The 17,665-nt window shown below is 40.3% G+C and overlaps 1 protein-coding gene across 4 annotated transcripts; it reads left to right on the top strand.

Annotated features, from left to right (window-relative positions):
* Window positions 1-1,293: 1,293 nt before the first annotated feature.
* Window positions 1,294-17,186, top strand: cabcoco1 (ciliary associated calcium binding coiled-coil 1). 4 transcript variants are annotated; one of them, XM_063003475.1, is made up of 9 exons: window positions 1,318-1,406; window positions 2,672-2,719; window positions 2,886-2,977; window positions 3,344-3,513; window positions 4,797-4,944; window positions 5,485-5,557; window positions 9,393-9,512; window positions 14,781-14,924; window positions 16,959-17,186. In XM_063003475.1, the coding sequence occupies exons 3-9, from the start codon at window positions 2,901-2,903 to the stop codon at window positions 17,037-17,039; spliced, it is 813 nt and encodes a 270-aa protein (XP_062859545.1). In that variant the 5' UTR covers window positions 1,318-1,406; window positions 2,672-2,719; window positions 2,886-2,900; the 3' UTR covers window positions 17,040-17,186. The 4 variants fall into 4 exon arrangements, with proteins under 4 accessions (XP_062859542.1, XP_062859543.1, XP_062859545.1 ...); XM_063003474.1 differs by having other exon boundaries at window positions 2,672-2,715; XM_063003472.1 differs by lacking the exon at window positions 2,672-2,719 and having other exon boundaries at window positions 1,294-1,406.
* The last annotated feature ends 479 nt before the right edge of the window (window positions 17,187-17,665 follow it).

Consider the following 17,665-nt stretch of genomic DNA (forward strand, 5'->3'; position numbering starts at 1 on the left):
AAAACATCTCTGCACATAAGATCAGCCCACCCCTTTGACACATCCCACACTGCCTCTAAACTCCAACAGGAGAACACTGCTGTGCCTTCATTAGAACCTCCTCATGACCTTCCTCTTCAGATCCTGCATGAGTCCCAAAAACTGCATCCTTAAACTGGATGTGCAGCTAAAATCTGATATCTGAGACAATCTGAACAGCCAGACCGGACTTGTCATGGGGATGTTTGTGAGCTCGATTACACACGCTCCCTGTGACTTGGATAATTGATAAACTGCTTCAAAACCATGCTGATATGTTATTATGAATTTATCTGTACTAATGTAGTCTTTTAATTGACCTATAACAAAGCCTTTCATTGCCTATATGACCAGGAAATCTAAATTTTCATTTAACATTATGATGTTAAACATTTTACAAACATTTTTCTTTTAGACACTTATCTAATAAAATCAATCATTTCCAGAAGTGTAATTTAATAAAAGTATGCATATATTAGATATATTTTAATTAAAAACAATTTCCAGTTGCAATTCCAGTGCTTCATGCACCACCCCGCTCTGTCCCTTCCAACATACCGCTTCTTTTCACCTGCCAGCCTCGACCACTCAGCAGAGGACGGAATTTTGCAGTGGCAATAAAACCCTGGGTAATTTAACCTGGGCAATTTCTCCCACCTTCCCAAAGAATGAAGAATTAAGACCGGTGTGTGAGTTGCTCTACAGATTTGTGCCTGTCCATTTTTATGTAGTGTAGCCTCACTGGAGAACTTTTTAATTCATCGGAAAAAGTCAACTGCCTGCAAGCCAGTCAGGTTTTTTAGTCCAATTCTTCCACAGACACACTCCAAAATCTTGTGGAAAGCCTTTCCAGAATATACAAAGCTGGTATTGTGACAAAATAGATGAGTGTAGGGTGTTTCACATGGATGCCCACGGTTGTACGTCCACATTTTACATTTCTAAACTTATTAGAGTGTAAACATGGAAATGTTTCATCCTGGGCAGGGTCGAGGTGGGAACGTAGTTTCAAAACAATAAGATTTGATCAGAATGTCTGAAATTTAGCACATCTGGCAGTATGACCTTGTTGGACCCTTGAGCAAGGCGTTAACTTTCAGTTGCTTGGATTGCTAAATGCTAGGAATCTAAATGATATCACTTGGCAAATGAACACACACACACACACACACACACTTAAATAGTCAAGAAACGTGTGTATTTTCTTTGTTTATTGATATTTTGGATATAATTTGATCCTTTTGGTCTTCCATAAGCAGTTCTATACAACCTAGGTTACCGTGGTAACATTGCTAGCTAACATGTCTGGACGAGAGAGAGCTCGACAGAGCGCTAAGTCTCCCGAAAACTTAAAAAATACCACTGAGGAGAAGGATTCTAGTTTAAATGTAAGCTTAAAAGCGCTGTAAATGTTTTACTTAATTGTTTATTAATTTAACCTTCGTTACACAAGTTTTTCGTCAGTGATAACGGTTGAACAGAATCGCTGCTAGCTATCGGCTGTATCTTAAATTGCTTCTGTGTGCTCTGTATTAGTACACTACGTTTAGAGTCAAATCACTGAGTGTACACTTAATCTAGTGGCATATTTATGTAGTAAGTAGTGATTTGGGATTGAACCACTTTTAAACGCTTTTCTGACAGGGAAAGATGGACTGCACAAATTAATACTTTATAAATTGCTTTAAAACCATGCAGCTTTGTTATTATTGTCTTTTAACAAACCAATAAAAAGCCCTTTACTGCCTATATGAACAGAACATCTTTTCCATTTACATTAAGCAATTTGATGTGGTAAAAGTTTGACTTTTACCTAATTTTACACATTATTATTTCTTTGATTACCATCCAGTAAAATAAATAATAACTCAGCTGCCACAAATATCTACTTTTAAACGCTTGTCTAAAATCCAAATCTTTTCCAAAAGTCCCACGCTGTTTCTTTCAGCATACCGCTTCTTTTCACCTGCCAGCTGTTAGAAAAATAAAAATTGGACACCCCATCAATTAGCAATGTGTAGGTTATAGCATAATAAAACTGAGTTACGATTGTGTTGGTGCGAAGTCGAGGTGAGTAGCTACAGGAAGGGAGTGGACAGATAATTGGTAGCACTCGGATACATAGAAGAACTCCCTAAATACCTTATACCGATAAGGCCGGTTCGGTACCTCGGACAAGGTCAATGGCACTGAGAAAGTAACATCTAAAAGAATTAATTAGGACTGGTTTGAACAGACCATGAGAACAAAGAACTCAGAAGGTGTGGGCAAAATTATAAAAGCTCGTTGAACCCTGCGCTCGAGGTCTGTGTCTCTCTGACTTGCATTGATTGTTCTCTGAAAGCAGAAGTACAGATACCAGCTGGTGAGGCCTAAGGAGAACCAAACCTTTTCTAAATAAACTTTGTTAGACTTGAGGACTTGGCTAGTTGATCATTTGTCACCCAAAACTCGATTTATCGATTACAGCCTCGACCACTTTTGTAGCGGCAATAAAAAAATTTCACCCTTCTTCATTAAAATAAGCCAACTGTTCCTGTTGGACCCCAAGATAGGTTAAACACCATCCTTATTTACAATATGACGCCTGCACAGAGACGGGGCATAATGTACGTACGTGATACTTACCCCTGTGTGAACCCACCTCGTGTAGGTGAAAAGAAGTGGTTGGCTACTACACGTGTTGAAGATGCCAGGGTAGGTGAGATACGACTAAGTAATTGGAAATGACTATAAACAAATATAATAATAATATGAATTATTTCCCCATGACATTAAACTATTAGTGGTGTTAAGAAGGCAGTGAGTTTTATTATGGCATTGCCTTTCATTCGGAGTTGCTTGCTTTTTGTGTTAATCTGTTAAAGAACAAAGCAGCTGAGATGTTTCTTCAATGGCCACCGCTATCACCCGAAAATATGAACAGACTGATGGAGCTCTCCGTGGAAGAGGTTCAGCTGTAAGTAGGCGAGTCTTTGTCAAGTTCAAGAAAAGTCCAAGACCACAAACAGCCAAGATTAGGTCTCAATGGAAATCCAAGACCAAGGCCCGAATCTGAACTGGTTTTGGTCAGAATGTTTTGCAGATGTATATTTGCATGTGTATTTTAAATGTTGGTTGAATTTTATTATTATTATTATTTGAGATTCACTTTGACTGATGATACGATGCTGTTTTAAAGGTATTTACTAGGAACCTACATTACTGAACTCGTGGCATGACTGCATATCTTGTTAGGGATTATGATTGACCACAGCTTTTCTGTGCCCATATACAACACTGTGTAATTATTGTTCATTTTTACTTTGTTTTCACTCACTCACAGTAGATTCGAGGAAATACTCGGCCTGAAAAAGACCCAGACGTGTGTGTCGGAGGCTGCGCTGCTGGACTACTTCGTTGCAGGATTTTGGTGGGCCAAAGAGATGAACTTCACTAGCCAGCAGATCTCGTTCATCATGGCGCTCTTACAGCTCTTATGTGACAACATCGGCGGTAAATATGTAGGGGTGGTAAAGTTTGCACATCAGTCTGATTACTTTGATCATGAACTTGTTAAACATCAGCTTCTATTCTTTTAAGAGGGCTTTCTAAGAGATTTTGGAATGTACCTATGGGGTTAAATGATGCCTGGCTAAGAATCCGCATGAATATTGATCCCAATTATGCTGAAAACCGAACATACAATAAAATATACAAATCATATAATTAATTGTAATTAATTGATTGTTTACATCTGTCAACACATGTTTTGCTAAAACACCTGAACCCGATAACCAAGAGGGCTTTGACTGGGGTCACTTCTGGACTTCTGGGGACTGTGGACATTCCTCTATGAATGATATTCCAGCTCTCGGATGGCGCCACGGTCTATTATTGCTGGAAGTTCGAATCAACACAGACATGATTGGCTGTGCCTGAGGAGGGAAGGGTGGCCGAATCCCTGTCATGTATTGATGTGTGTACCAGTGTACCAGTGTTTCCTGGTAAAGCCAGGCCGCCACGGCCCCGACCTTTCATGACGCGGTGTGCCTGGTCCTCGCTACTTTCACGCTCCTTTTTTGGTTGCGTATAGACGGTCTGGAGGGACGATTTAATCCGCTCTTTGACTCGCTCCTTTGCTAGGTCGTATTTAAACTGCTGCCTTTTAAACACCTCCGCTTGGGTGTGTGTGTTGCAGTCTGATTATCACACTCAGCACAAGCACACATGCACTGCCAACGATAATGGTTATGATAAGGGTTTAGGATGATACAGATATTCACTACGCACGCTAAAACTACACTCCTACACAAAAACTGGCCAAAGCGACTTACAGTACCGGGACAAGTCTGAGCAACTGAGGGTTAAGGGCCTCGCTCAAGGGACCAGCGGCAAAATGGCAGTGGTGGGGTTTGACTACAACTAGGCTAGGCTACAACGTCCCATAAAACAAGCATGTTTACGTCACACCATGTTTCTTTTAATTAAGGTAAAGTGAAGCTCGGGATTACAGTGTGGCACAACACGTGTTTACATTTACTACTTCTATTAAATATTGGTTTTATAAGTGTGATATATCATAATAACAAATATTTATAGAGTATTTTGTACACCTCAACCCCCTGCAACTTCACCTTTCCTTCTCATTCACACACACGTACTACGTTTCATCCCCTAAGTCGAACTTTTATTCCGTTTTTTAATTGATGTTGCAATAAAAATGTAAACAAAACGTTTTGGATAATTCTACTTGTGATTATTGGACCTTATTCCCCCATTTTCTGTTCTCTTTCCAGACAAACACATGCAGTTTGCTGACAATTTTAAGGAGTTTACCCAGACGCTGCTCACCACCAGACGCTCAGCGACAGAAGCAGACGATGATTTTAATCCACTGTTTGATTCGAATCAAATCAAATCCATTACGGATTATTTCAAAAGCAGGTTCATGTCTTATTTTATTATTTCTTCTTTATTATCTCGCTGCTTTGAAAAGCATTTCCTTAAATATGAATTATAATCACTATATTAATGATTAACAATAAATATAAATATCCTTTTTCTCTATCTCTACACTTTATATTTATATTAGTAAGATTAGTAAGTTTTCCCCCCAGAAACATGGATTACTGTAGTTCAGCCGGGTCAATATTCATTCATTCATTCATTCATTCATTCATTTATTCATTCAGTCTGTTGTACCATAGCTTTATCCTGGTCAGGGTTGCATTGGGTCCGAATAATTTGGGGGAAGACAGGGACCCCCCAGACAGGTCGCCAGTTCATCACAGGGCAAACACACACTCACACACTCACACACTCGCATATATCAGGTATTTAGTCATACCTACGTTTTCTGTCGAGAAAAGCTGCGTACGTTCATTTGAACAGAAATACCGCCATCCTGTGGTCAAAATCAAACCGTGCATCTTCTGACCGTTCAAATATTTTAATATTTAGTTTAATCTCTGTAATTCTGTTCAGTCTTTTTCAGCACTACAGATTGTTTGAGGTCCTCTTCACTCACCCAAGAGATGAGATGCTTCACAGAATGGAGGTAATTATAATATAAATATATATTTAATGTTCTATGATTGGAGCACAGAATGAATAGGGACTACAGGGTATATAGGTACGACTATTTCCCAAATCTACTGGTTCAGATGTCATATGGGAATCCTATTACTTGACCTAAGCAAAGATCTGCATATGTTGTATTCATATCCTAATAATAACAATGATAATAATGATAATATCTCTATGCAGTTATGAGGTAAGCTCTTAAGCTACTTCTCTGATATAGTGTCCATTCCACGGGTGTCCTGTGAGGACAGGAACCTAAAAAGGCTAGAAAGGAAAGGGCAGGGACTGATGTACACACAGACCGGCCTTTCCTATGTTTGTTCTGCTGATAAGCTGTCTCACAGCCGCAATAAAGCTCGCCTGAGCTCACTCACCCAGCTCGTTGTATTATTTCTCTTAATGTCAAGGTTTTAAACCTCAGTGCTGATGATAAACTGTACCGTAGATATGATGGCAAGACAGCAGCACAGCTCTATTATTTTAAATCATGGTTAAAATACAGGCCTTCACTGCTTCTTAACTATTATTTTTTAATTTTTACTGCTATTTTTACTTGTTTTTGAAGCTGATGAATTTGTTTTTAGACACAGAAACGCCAGAGTCATAATTACACCGTGCTGACTCAACGCTCGCAGATAAAAACGCCTCGTTCACATCCGTTTACCGTCGTGCTACTAAAATAAGATAACCCAGATGCCGCTGCAAATGAAGAATGAAGCCAGCAGTAATTTGTCTTTCCATCTTTTTCTCACGTCGCCCCTCTTGCCCCCCGTCTCCGTTCTGAGAGCTGTCATTTCTCCGTTTGGAATTCGGCCTAGCCCGAGCCGAGCTGAGCCGAGTCTAGCCGAGCCAAGCCCGTCTCTCAGCTGATCTGCTCATCCATTATTAACGTGTAATGATTATGTTCCGTACACACTTTCAGAATGTCAGACAGCAGATTAAAAACAATGCTGCTTTTTTCTTTTGTTATTAATGTGCATGATTGGCCTGTTTAATACTTGGTAGCTCCACCACGGGAGCGTAGGACTGCAGAAATATGGGGAATGGACCCCACAAGCTTGGGTACTCTGAGTTTTCTGTGTTCCACAGCAAAAGGGCAAAACCCCAAATTCAGACGAGCGTTGGTCTAACCTTAATTTTGGCGCCTCTAGACGTGTGTGGGGTCCGAACCTATCAGAACGAATGAGCACATGAACGGGTGTATTTATTTATTTATTTATTAGGACTTTAACGTCTTGTTTTACACACTTTGGTTACATTCATGATTTTTTATGTCAAACGCAGTCACAGACAATTTGGTATCTGTAATTCACCTCACTTGCATGACTTTGGACTGTGGGAGGAAACCGGAGCACCCGGAGGAAACCCACACGGACATTTACATTTTTAGCATCTAGCAGACGCTTTTATTCTGAATACTGCGACACTATACAGTTTAAGCAATTGAGGGTTAAGGGCCAGCAACCTTTTGATTACTAGTCCAGTACCTGCCCAGACACGGGGAGAACATGCAAACACCACACAGAAAGGACTCAAACCCAGGACCTTCTTGCTGTGAGGCGACAGTGCTACCCTGAACGGGTGTAACTCTCCAGGAGGGAGGCTCACCAAGGGTCTTATGTAATGCCAGCTTACCAAACCCAATACCATTATGGAGCCACCACCAGCCGCTACAGTCCCAGTTGTACCAGTTTTTGTGAAATCTTAGATACAGAAGACATGCAGCAGTTTTGTTTGATCTGCTGTATATAAATAAACGCTGATATTCGAAGCACCGCATTCTGTAGTGAAACAGGATCAGGAAAACAAATCTAGGTCAAGCGCCGCGGCACAGATTTAATAGGTCCCGGATGTAATATAACACCAGCGTTTCTTTATTTGTTTGGATGGAGGGTTCAAAGCGCCAGTTGAATATTAACGTCTGCATTTTTCTCTCTCCCTGACGTCCTCTGTTCTTCTCTGTTTTAGCAAACCAACTCACATAAAAAGCCTCTATTTCTGTGCCATTAAAGCAATTCCATTTACACTTTTTTTTTAATAGTCGAACATTAAAAAGAAAACAGAATAGTGTGCACGAGAATAATGCAGAACAATCGAGTGACGAGGGACTATTGTTCTTCCTCCTCTCTCTGTTCCACGGTGTAATTATCTTTTTTAATTATGGCTTTGAGGGCTCGCTGGCAACTGAACCCAAGAAGTCTTTTATAATCTCATTCAGTACCTGCAGCACTGTTTCTGGAGGCGATTACCCTTGTGCAAGAAAATGTGCTTTATGCTCTTGAATCACACAACTCTGCATTAATTACATATAAAATGCAGTCAGATGTACATCAGAGTCACCAAACACACTGATCTAAAATGAATGACGTTTGGTTTAGGCGCTACCTGTGGGTCTTGACCCCGCAACCAAGGGTTCCCATGCATCTCCCAGGGGTTGGACAATGAAACTGAAACACCTGTCATTTTAGTGTGGGAGGTTTCATGGCTAAATTGGACCAGTCTGGTAGCCAATCTTCATTAATTGCACATTGCACCAGTAAGAGCAGAGTGTGAAGGTTCAATTAGCAGGGTAAGAGCACAGTTTTGCTCAAAATATTGCAATGCACACAACATTATGGGTGACATACCAGAGTTCAAAAGAGGACAAATTGTTGGTGCACGTCTTGCTGGCGCATCTGTGACCAAGACAGCAAGTCTTTGTGATGTATCAAGAGCCACGGTATCCAGGGTAATGTCAGCATACCACCAAGAAGGACAAACCACATCCGACAGGATTAACTGTGGACGCAAGAGGAAGCTGTCTGAAAGGGATGTTCGGGTGCTAACCCGGATTGTATCCAAAAAACATAAAACCACGGCTGCCCAAATCACGGCAGAATTAAATGTGCACCTCAACTCTCCTGTTTCCACCAGAACTGTCCGTCGGGAGCTCCACAGGGTCAATATACACGACCGGGCTGCTATAGCCAAACCTTTGGTCACTCGTGCCGATGCCAAACGTCGGTTTCAATGGTGCAAGGAGCGCAAATCTTGGGCTGTGGACAATGTGAAACATGTATTGTTCTCTGATGAGTCCACCTTTACTGTTTTCCCCACATCCGGGAGAGTTACGGTGTGGAGAAGCCCCAAAGAAGCGTACCACCCAGACTGTTGCATGCCCAGAGTGAAGCATGGGGGTGCATCAGTGATGGTTTGGGCTGCCATATCATGGCATTCCCTTGGCCCAATACTTGTGCTAGATGGGCGCGTCACTGCCAAGGACTACCGAACCATTCTGGAGGACCATGTGCATCCAATGGTTCAAACATTGTATCCTGAAGGCGGTGCCGTGTATCAGGATGACAATGCACCAATACACACAGCAAGACTGGTGAAAGATTGTTTTGATGAACATGAAAGTGAAGTTGAACATCTCCCATGGCCTGCACAGTCACCAGATCTAAATATTATTGAGCCACTTTGGGGTGTTTTGGAGAAGCGAGTCAGGAAACGTTTTCCTCCACCAGCATCACGTAGTGACCTGGCCACTATCCTGCAAGAAGAATGGCTTAAAATCCCTCTGACCACTGTGCAGGACTTGTATATGTCATTTCCAAGACGAATTGACGCTGTATTGGCCGCAAAAGGAGGCCCTACACCATACTAATAAATGATTGTGGTCTAAAACCAGGTGTTTCAGTTTCATTGTCCAACCCCTGTATACTGTTAGTGTGTTAGACAGAACGTTTGTCTTTTATCCTGATATGTTATGAGTATAATAGAGAAATCTGCAGCAGAATAATCTGCGTTCCTGTGTTATCGCATTACAGAGAAACGTCGAGGTCGTTGATCCTGCCGACTTCGCCGCTCCGCTCGAGGAGGGGATGCCATCCGATTTGTTCCTTCGATACGTGGCCCCGGCTCCTGCGACGCCGCCCGGTCAGGATCAGGTCAGAAAGGGACAAATATGGTTTCATGGTGTATAAAAGGTTTAATTTCAGGATGTATATAATAACGGTTTTGAGGACTATAAGCTTTGCTCAGCCCCACAAAATGACACAATATATGTGTGATGGAATCAGTACATGTGAAACTGATGCACTATATACGATGTTTATTATTTATAGAATATTATTAGTATAATTATATAAGTATTATATGATTACCCTTAGCTTCCTGTTTAACAAATAAAACCACATTTGAAAAGTGGACGACTTTAAATCTCTCTGATTTCAGTTCGCTCATAACGTTGGTTTAGTGACTGACCTGAAGTATTTCTGCCCCGTAAGAAAAACCTGGAATCCAGAGTTTTGATTATTGCCCTGAAAGCTTCTCTCTCGACCGTCTGTAGAGGAATCGTGTTCTCGCGTATGTGGATCGTATAAAGTATAAAGTTTTTTAGTCTGTTCTAAACTGCATATTTGGTCTTCTTCTCTTCATACTCCATCTGTTTTTGTTTATTTATTTCCACCATATTGAGGAAGCCTCTCTCATCTGTTAACACTCATGCAAACGCTACCTGGCTAACTCGTGAGCTGCATATGAATACAGCAGCGAACAATATTATATGATCTGCTGTCTACTGAAGCTACAGCTGTTGTATTACCTGTGCTACGGTATGGCAGTATGTGAAAAATCCATACGGTACGAGGAATCAAAGACAGTATACCGAATGTACCATCAGACCTTTATAACGAGCTCGGTGCAGCTCCAGTAGATCCGAATTGACTCTTGGCCCCCGCAATATTAGCAGTAAGTGAGAAAATGTGTTTTACATGTGAATCACTCTAAAGAGGAAACATGAATCCAGTTCCAAAGTATGAGTAACGTTTTTCCCTCTTCGCTCGCTCACATCCAGCTGGAAAATTCAGCCCGGAGTTTGCAAACAAACCTCCCTCTGTGCTCCAAAATTCCTCATCAGTACCATGTTTGTCTAAAAAAATAAAGCACTTTTTATTTGAGTTGATTGTATACATGTAGTGACAATGTAAAAAGATAATACAGTGTTATAGACTAGGAAAGCATCCCGAACTGAAAATAAATCAAATAAATTGATAAATTGACGCGATTTGTTTGTAAAAATAAAAGTTAGAGACACTTTTTATTAGTGTACTTTCAGGTGCAGTTCACATCAGCGCCACATGTTGGTGCTGTTTCTCTTTTCATAGCTTTTTATGCTATTAAAAATCTCACCACAAATCTTTCCGTGTGTGTGTGTGTGTGTGTGTGAATATTTTCCTGTACTCCTGCCCTCTATTATTTTATGATTATTTAGAATCACAGCTCATCCTGTACACGCTTCGTGACGTTTCCCAGTTCCTAGTTATTAGCATTTACCATCTAAACCAGTCAAATACTCATTACGCGGCGCTCGGTGATGCCATATTTTCCTGGAACATGATCAGAACTGTGAATAATGACAGAGCACATGCTCGGGATTTTGCTCTGCCACGATATTACATTATATTCTGAATCCGGTCCACATCCGACGCCAGTCTGAACAGGTTAGGCTACTAATCCGACCCGTGTGTGATAGATTAGCGCTCCACCCTGGTTTAAGTCCTGTTAGTGCTGTCAGGTGGCAAAAATACACACTCACCTATTTACAGCCGCAGTATGTCACTGCATTACTGAGTCAGTGGAATAAAACATGTGGTTTACAGTATTTTTAGTCAATTTAGTCATTTCCAGTTCCCACTTATAAGCTGATTCACCACAGGCCCCTCCGACACGTGACTTTCCTGTGTTTGGTTCTTACACAGAGTCGTATCGCGTATGAAGAGACACGCTATGCTTCATGTAGCTCCTCCACCACTCGTGCAGGAGCCTGGACCAGTCCCAGTGATCGTATATGCTGTGCCACCCCAGCGCCGCTTAACGATATTGAGAGTATTTAATTAGATCATTATGATACGTCTGTAAGAATCATATAAACGTTCCGTATAGCAAATCTACTCGTTTATTTATTTATTTATTTATTATCCTGGTTAAAGACCTTGTGAAAAGGGCCTTTGTTCTCCGGATAAACAGACAATCAAGGTCGTTCAAGTGCTCTCGCGGAATTAATTATATATAAATAAATACAGCGCTGTTAAAGCGGTGATGTGAAACTCAGTATCTCAAACTAATAACTCAGCATCTCAATATATTGACTCAGTGTCTCAATATAGTTACTTAGTGTCTCAATATAGGGACTCAGTGTCTCAATATAGTTACTTAGTGTCTCAATATAGTGACTCAGTGTCTCAATATAGTTACTTAGTGTCTCAATATAGTGACTTAGTGTCTCAATATAGTTACTTAGTGTCTCAATATAGTGACTCAGTGTCTCAATATAGTTACTTAGTGTCTCAATATAGTGACTTAGTGTCTCAATATAGTTACTTAGTGTCTCAATATAGTGACTCAGTGTCTCAATATAGTTACTTAGTGTCTCAATATAGTGACTCAGTGTCTCAATATAGTTACTTAGTGTCTCAATATAGTGACTCAGTGTCTCAATATAGTTACTTAGTGTCTCAATATAGTGACTTAGTGTCTCAATATAGTTACTTAGTGTCTCAATATAGTGACTCAGTGTCTCAATATAGTTACTTAGTGTCTCAATATAGTGACTCAGTGTCTCAATATAGTGACTCAGTGTCTCAATATAGGGACTCAGTGTCTCAATATAGGGACTCAGTGTCTCAATATAGTGACTCAGTGTCTCAATATAGTTACTTAGTGTCTCAATATAGTGACTCAGTATCTCAATATAGTTACTTAGTGTCTCAATATAGTTACTTAGTGTCTCAATATAGGGACTCAGTATCTCAATATAGTGACTTAGTATCTCAGTATAGTTACTTAGTGTCTCAATATAGGGACTCAGTGTCTCAATATAGTGACTCAGTGTCTCAATATAGGGACTCAGTGTCTCAATATAGGGACTCAGTGTCTCAATATAGTGACTCAGTGTCTCAATATAGGGACTCAGTGTCTCAATATAGTGACTCAGTGTCTCAATATAGTGACTTAGTGTCTCAATATAGTGACTCAGTGTCTCAATATAGTGACTCAGTGTCTCAATATAGTGACTCAGTGTCTCAATATAGTGACTCAGTGTCTCAATATAGGGACTCAGTGTCTCAATATAGTGACTCAGTGTCTCAATATAGGGACTCAGTATCTCAATATAGTGACTTAGTATCTCAGTATAGTTACTTAGTGTCTCAATATAGGGACTCAGTGTCTCAATATAGGGACTCAGTGTCTCAATATAGTGACTCAGTGTCTCAATATAGTGACTCAGTCAGTGTCTTAATATAGGGACTCAGTGTCTCAATATAGTGACTCAGTGTCTCAATATAGTGACTCATAGTGACTCAGTGTCTCAATATAGGGACTCAGTGTCTCAATATAGGGACTCAGTGTCTCAATATAGGGACTCAGTGTCTCAATATAGTGACTCAGTGTCTCAATATAGTGACAGTGTAATATAGTGACTCAGTGTCTCAATATGGTGACTTAGTATCTCAATATAGTTACTTAGTGTCTCAGTACAGTGACTTAGTGTCTCAATATAGTGACTCAGTGTCTCAATATAGTGACTTAGTATCTCAGTATAGTGACTTAGTGTCTCAATAAATTAACTTAGTATCTCAAAATAGTGACTTATTGCCTCAAAATAATAAAATAGTATCTCAAAATAATAGCTTAAGTGTTCTAAAATAGTGAGACTTAATAATGACTTATTGTCTTAAAAAATGACTTAGTGTCTTACAATAATGACTTATTATCTCAAACTAATGAGATAGTATCTTAGTATGACTGAATAAATATTCCATATAGCAAAACTACTCATTTATTTGTTCATTTATATATTTATTATGGTTAAAGACCTTGTGTAAAATCGTGTGTGCAGAAAAAAGGGCCTTTGTTCTCCGGATAAACAGACGAGGGTTCTGAAGGTCGTGGAAATGCGCTCCTGGAATTAATTATATATTAAATAAATACAGCTCTGTTAAAGCGGTGATGTGAAACTCTTCTAAAGCATTCTGCTTTTATGATTTAATATCAGCTGAATAAATTACTTCCATGCCCTCAAACGAAAGTGGCTAATTATGGCACGGATTCTTTATTTTTAACTCCTTCATTACCCTATTTACACGTCTCGGGAGGGTGATTGTGTGCCCGAAAAATTGCCAAAGTCATCGAATGAGACCAGAAAATCAGATATTTATGACTGTTACAGTCCAGACTCACTAGATAAGACGTCATTTCATGGTGATATTGATGTTTACACTGGGCTCTACTGAGCAGTAGAGAAAAAATAATCATTATTTAAATAATTATTATTATTGCTTACACTGTATTGATTTTATGTACGGAATGTAAAGTGATCTGTGCATTTCATGTGGACAGTTTGGTTTAAAGAACTAGTTGTGTAAGAATTATTTACATAGCCAGAAGTATGTGGACACACCTTATAATGATTATTCAGGTGTAACAGACGCACCCTATTCCAGCTAACAGGTGTGTAAAATGAATTATGTAATATATATTCAAAAAATCTGACATTGTGACAACAGATTTGGAAAAACCCGTCCCTGTTCCAGCATGAATCACTCACATGTGTGAAGTATGTAAATATTGGGTCTGTTCGAAAACCTAGTGACCCGCCCTGCTGCCTCAGTAGAGAGGATTGTAATAAGACATCGAACTCATAAGGAAGATTATTTAGAAGCACTACTTAGACAGCGATTACACCGATTACGTCAGTGCAGTGTTAGCTTACTAAGCTAACACAGTTAGCCTCAGGCGGCACAACCCGCTAGCACGCCAGCTAACGTCTCCCTCCGTGTACCGAAAACGGTTAAACTGTCCCTGACGAGCCTGAATTGACAAATTAACGACATTTGTGCACATTTATACAAATTAAACATCAACAAGAAGTTATTTACATTTGAACAGAACTCCGTTGGTTGCTCTGCATTTCATCCGTCCGCCACGTTTGTGTGTTTTTCTGAGAAAAGTCGTGCCGCACTGAATGCTGGGATTGCCTTCAGCACCGAGGAGGCGTCGGACGCTCCCTCGTTATTCGGTCAGATCATCACTCAGAATTAAGGCGCCTCAGTAGGAGCATTTTAAGGGATCTAAGAATTTAGACACGCCCTCTTCTCTATGTAGAGATGTCAGTAGGTTTTTGGACTGACCCTTTGTGTTAAATCTCCTTCCAGGGGCCCGAGAAATCCGTGGAGAAGACTGTGGACGAGCCCGGTGAAAGCGAACAAGCAGAGACGCCGGAGAACCTGGATTTTAGTGTCGAAGATGTGCGAGAGGTGCTGGAGGAAGTGGTCACAGAGATGCTGGCAAAGCTGCAGGTACGATCCGCTCCAACAAGAGGCCCTGAGTATGAGCCCCACCTAAAAAACGTCGTCCGTCCGGCGCTTATAGCACTTAGAAACGTTTTCTCCAATAACACACGCTAATAAATGAGTCTGTCAGATGTGAGCAGGGTAATTGTGAACAGGGAAACAGACCAAAGGCTGCAGTGAGGAATAATATTAGCAGAAGTATCAGCTCGGAGCTGGCGGCGTCCCACGGGCCCTCGCTAACCCAGCGCCCGTGCCAAAAAAGGATCTAATATTACAACTTGAGTGATGTTCCCTTGCTTAATATGGTGGGTATTCTCAGCGTAACACGGAACACATTAGACGCTCCTGGCAGATATTCTGATTAATTTTACGCCAGACTTAAGGTGGAATTAAATTACTGGCTGTGCTGCAGTTGCAGAAAACAAGCCCTCGCAGATCGCTCCGCTGTGCCGTCGCTATTGTTCACGTCCTTTTAAGTTTCAGTCGCTAACATGATGGTAAGTTTTTGACAGGATTAATAATTTTAGAGACTCTAGTGCCATTAAGACTTCATATTAAGGATATTTCCTTTTATAATCATCTTTTTATAATCATTTATTTTCCCCTGGCGGCGCTGTCAGCCAGTCGGGCATCTATTGTACATACAAAAGTGAATGGCTGTGTCTAAGGTCATTGGCGTCATTGCAATCCTTTATAAATTGGTAATAGAATTCGAAAATGGACTGTTACCTCCTTTCATGCTGTTCTTCAATGGTCAGGACCCCCACAGAGCAGGTATTATTTAGGTGGTGGATAATTCTCAACACTGCAGTGACACTGACATGGTGGTGGTGTGTTAGTGTGTGTTGTGCTGGTATGAGTCCACTCACTGTCCACTCTCCTACCTAGTCGGTCCACCTTGTAGATGTAAAGTCAGAGACTCATCTTCTAGACCTTCATCAGTGGTCACAGGACGCTGCCCACGGGGCGCTGTCGGCTGGATATTTTTGGTTGGTGGACTATTCTCAGTCCAGCAGTGACAGTGAGGTGTTTAAACCTCACTCATACCAGCACAACACACACTAACACACCACCACCATGTCAGTGTCACTGCAGTGCTGAGAATGATCCACCACCTAAATAATATTTGCTCTGTGGTGGTCCTGTGGGGGTCCTGACCATTGAAGAACAGGGTGAAAGGGGGTAACAAAGCATGCAGAGAAACAGATGGACTACAGTCAGTGATTGTAGAACTACAAAGTGCTTCTATATGGTAAGTGGAGCTGATAACATGGACAGTGAGTGTAGAAACAAGGATGATGGTTGATCGGTGTATAAGTCACTATATTGAGATAATAAGTCACTATATTGGGGTATTAAGGTACACTGAAGCCTTTTCATGGCTCGTGTTTTCATCAGTTCTTAGATTACATGTTTTTTTAATCAGAACTATAATAATTTGTGTATGAAATTCCCGGTTTATCGACTCATGTTGTGTTTTTCGTTCCCGTTACTCTCGGGAGCGTGCTAACAGTTGCGTATGCGCTCAGCATCGCGGCCCCCTCCGGTCCGTTTGAAGTGTTGGATCCTGACGTGGATTAAAAGTGCCACTAAATCTGCTCTTCTTTCTCCATTAAGTGAAGTTTAATAACATCCCTGTTTTTCTCTTCCTCCCTGACTGGGATATTTTGGTTGAGAAAGTTCCCAGGAGTGTCATAACTCATGTGGATCTCATCAGACCTTATATGGAAGAAAAGGCTGAAAAAGGCTAATGCTGGAAATGCTGCGGGTGACTTCCCAACCATATTGTTACCATTCCAGATGTGCACCAGAGGCATTTAATAGGCCCGTGTGTGTACAATAAGAATCCGGGAGGGGAAGAAAACCTCTTCTTTACTTTCTTATTAAGAGATTAGATCTTTAATACAGAGCTTTTTGCTTTTCTCTGTGGAGTTATGAGCACCGTGTTCTGTTCTACATCAGGCTTTATGAGCTTTTATACTTTTATGCATCATGTTTATGTTTTAGTCCTGGACATCAGTGTTGTTTTATGTCCAACAGGCAGATTTTACAAAGAAGCTGCAGATTCAAGAGGAGAACTACACCGCCCAGATCCAGAACCTCAAGAAAAAGAGCAAATAATTCCTGCCTAAGAACCTTTACACTAATTCTAATAAATGATAATAATTATAATAATAATGATGATTTAAAATCAGGGAATTGCTTGCCCGGCCCTATCCAGTCTCCTCACTTCCTTCTGAATCCTATTAAACATTTATTACAACTTTATTAAGTGCAGGATCAGAGAAACTCTCTTAACGTCAAGGAATTGAAGACAGTTTGCCAAGAAAAATGGGCAAAAATAGCAAAACATTCCTCAATCTAGAGGTTTTAAAGCTGGAATTGTGGCTGATGAATGTTTTTTTTTTTGCCACGTCAATGTGGTTTTTTAAACATGACAGACTTTTGTGTGTGTATTTATACGCACAAAGATTAAAGTCAATAGTTAAATCTAAAAAAAAGTCATATAAGAACTAAAATGGCATTATTTTGAGATAACTGTCTCATTATTTTGCGATTCTAAGTCATTATTTTTAGATAGTTTCTTACTACTTTGAGATACTAAGTCGTTTTAAGGTACTATCTCATTTTTTGGAACACAAAATAAATATTTCAAGAATCCTACGGCAATTCAGTTAGCAATCGCTTAGTCAAAATGTGTGTGTATTTTTAAGTACAAAGATTAAAGTCGTAATATAGTTAAATCT

The sequence above is a fragment of the Trichomycterus rosablanca genome, chromosome 10 (genome assembly GCF_030014385.1).
Source record: "Trichomycterus rosablanca isolate fTriRos1 chromosome 10, fTriRos1.hap1, whole genome shotgun sequence".
Lineage (NCBI taxonomy): Eukaryota > Metazoa > Chordata > Actinopteri > Siluriformes > Trichomycteridae > Trichomycterus > Trichomycterus rosablanca.

What these genes read in the sequence shown, in the direction of transcription:
- cabcoco1 (XM_063003472.1), top strand. Translation starts at nt 1,320, where the DNA reads ATGTCTGGACGAGAGAGAGCTCGACAGAGCGCTAAGTCTCCCGAAAAC. An exon ending in CTTATGTGACAACATCGGCG is followed by an intron (nt 3,514 to 4,796) that starts GTAAATATGTAG and finishes TTCTCTTTCCAG; the next exon opens with ACAAACACATGCAGTTTGCT. An exon ending in ACGGATTATTTCAAAAGCAG is followed by an intron (nt 4,945 to 5,484) that starts GTTCATGTCTTA and finishes AATTCTGTTCAG; the next exon opens with TCTTTTTCAGCACTACAGAT.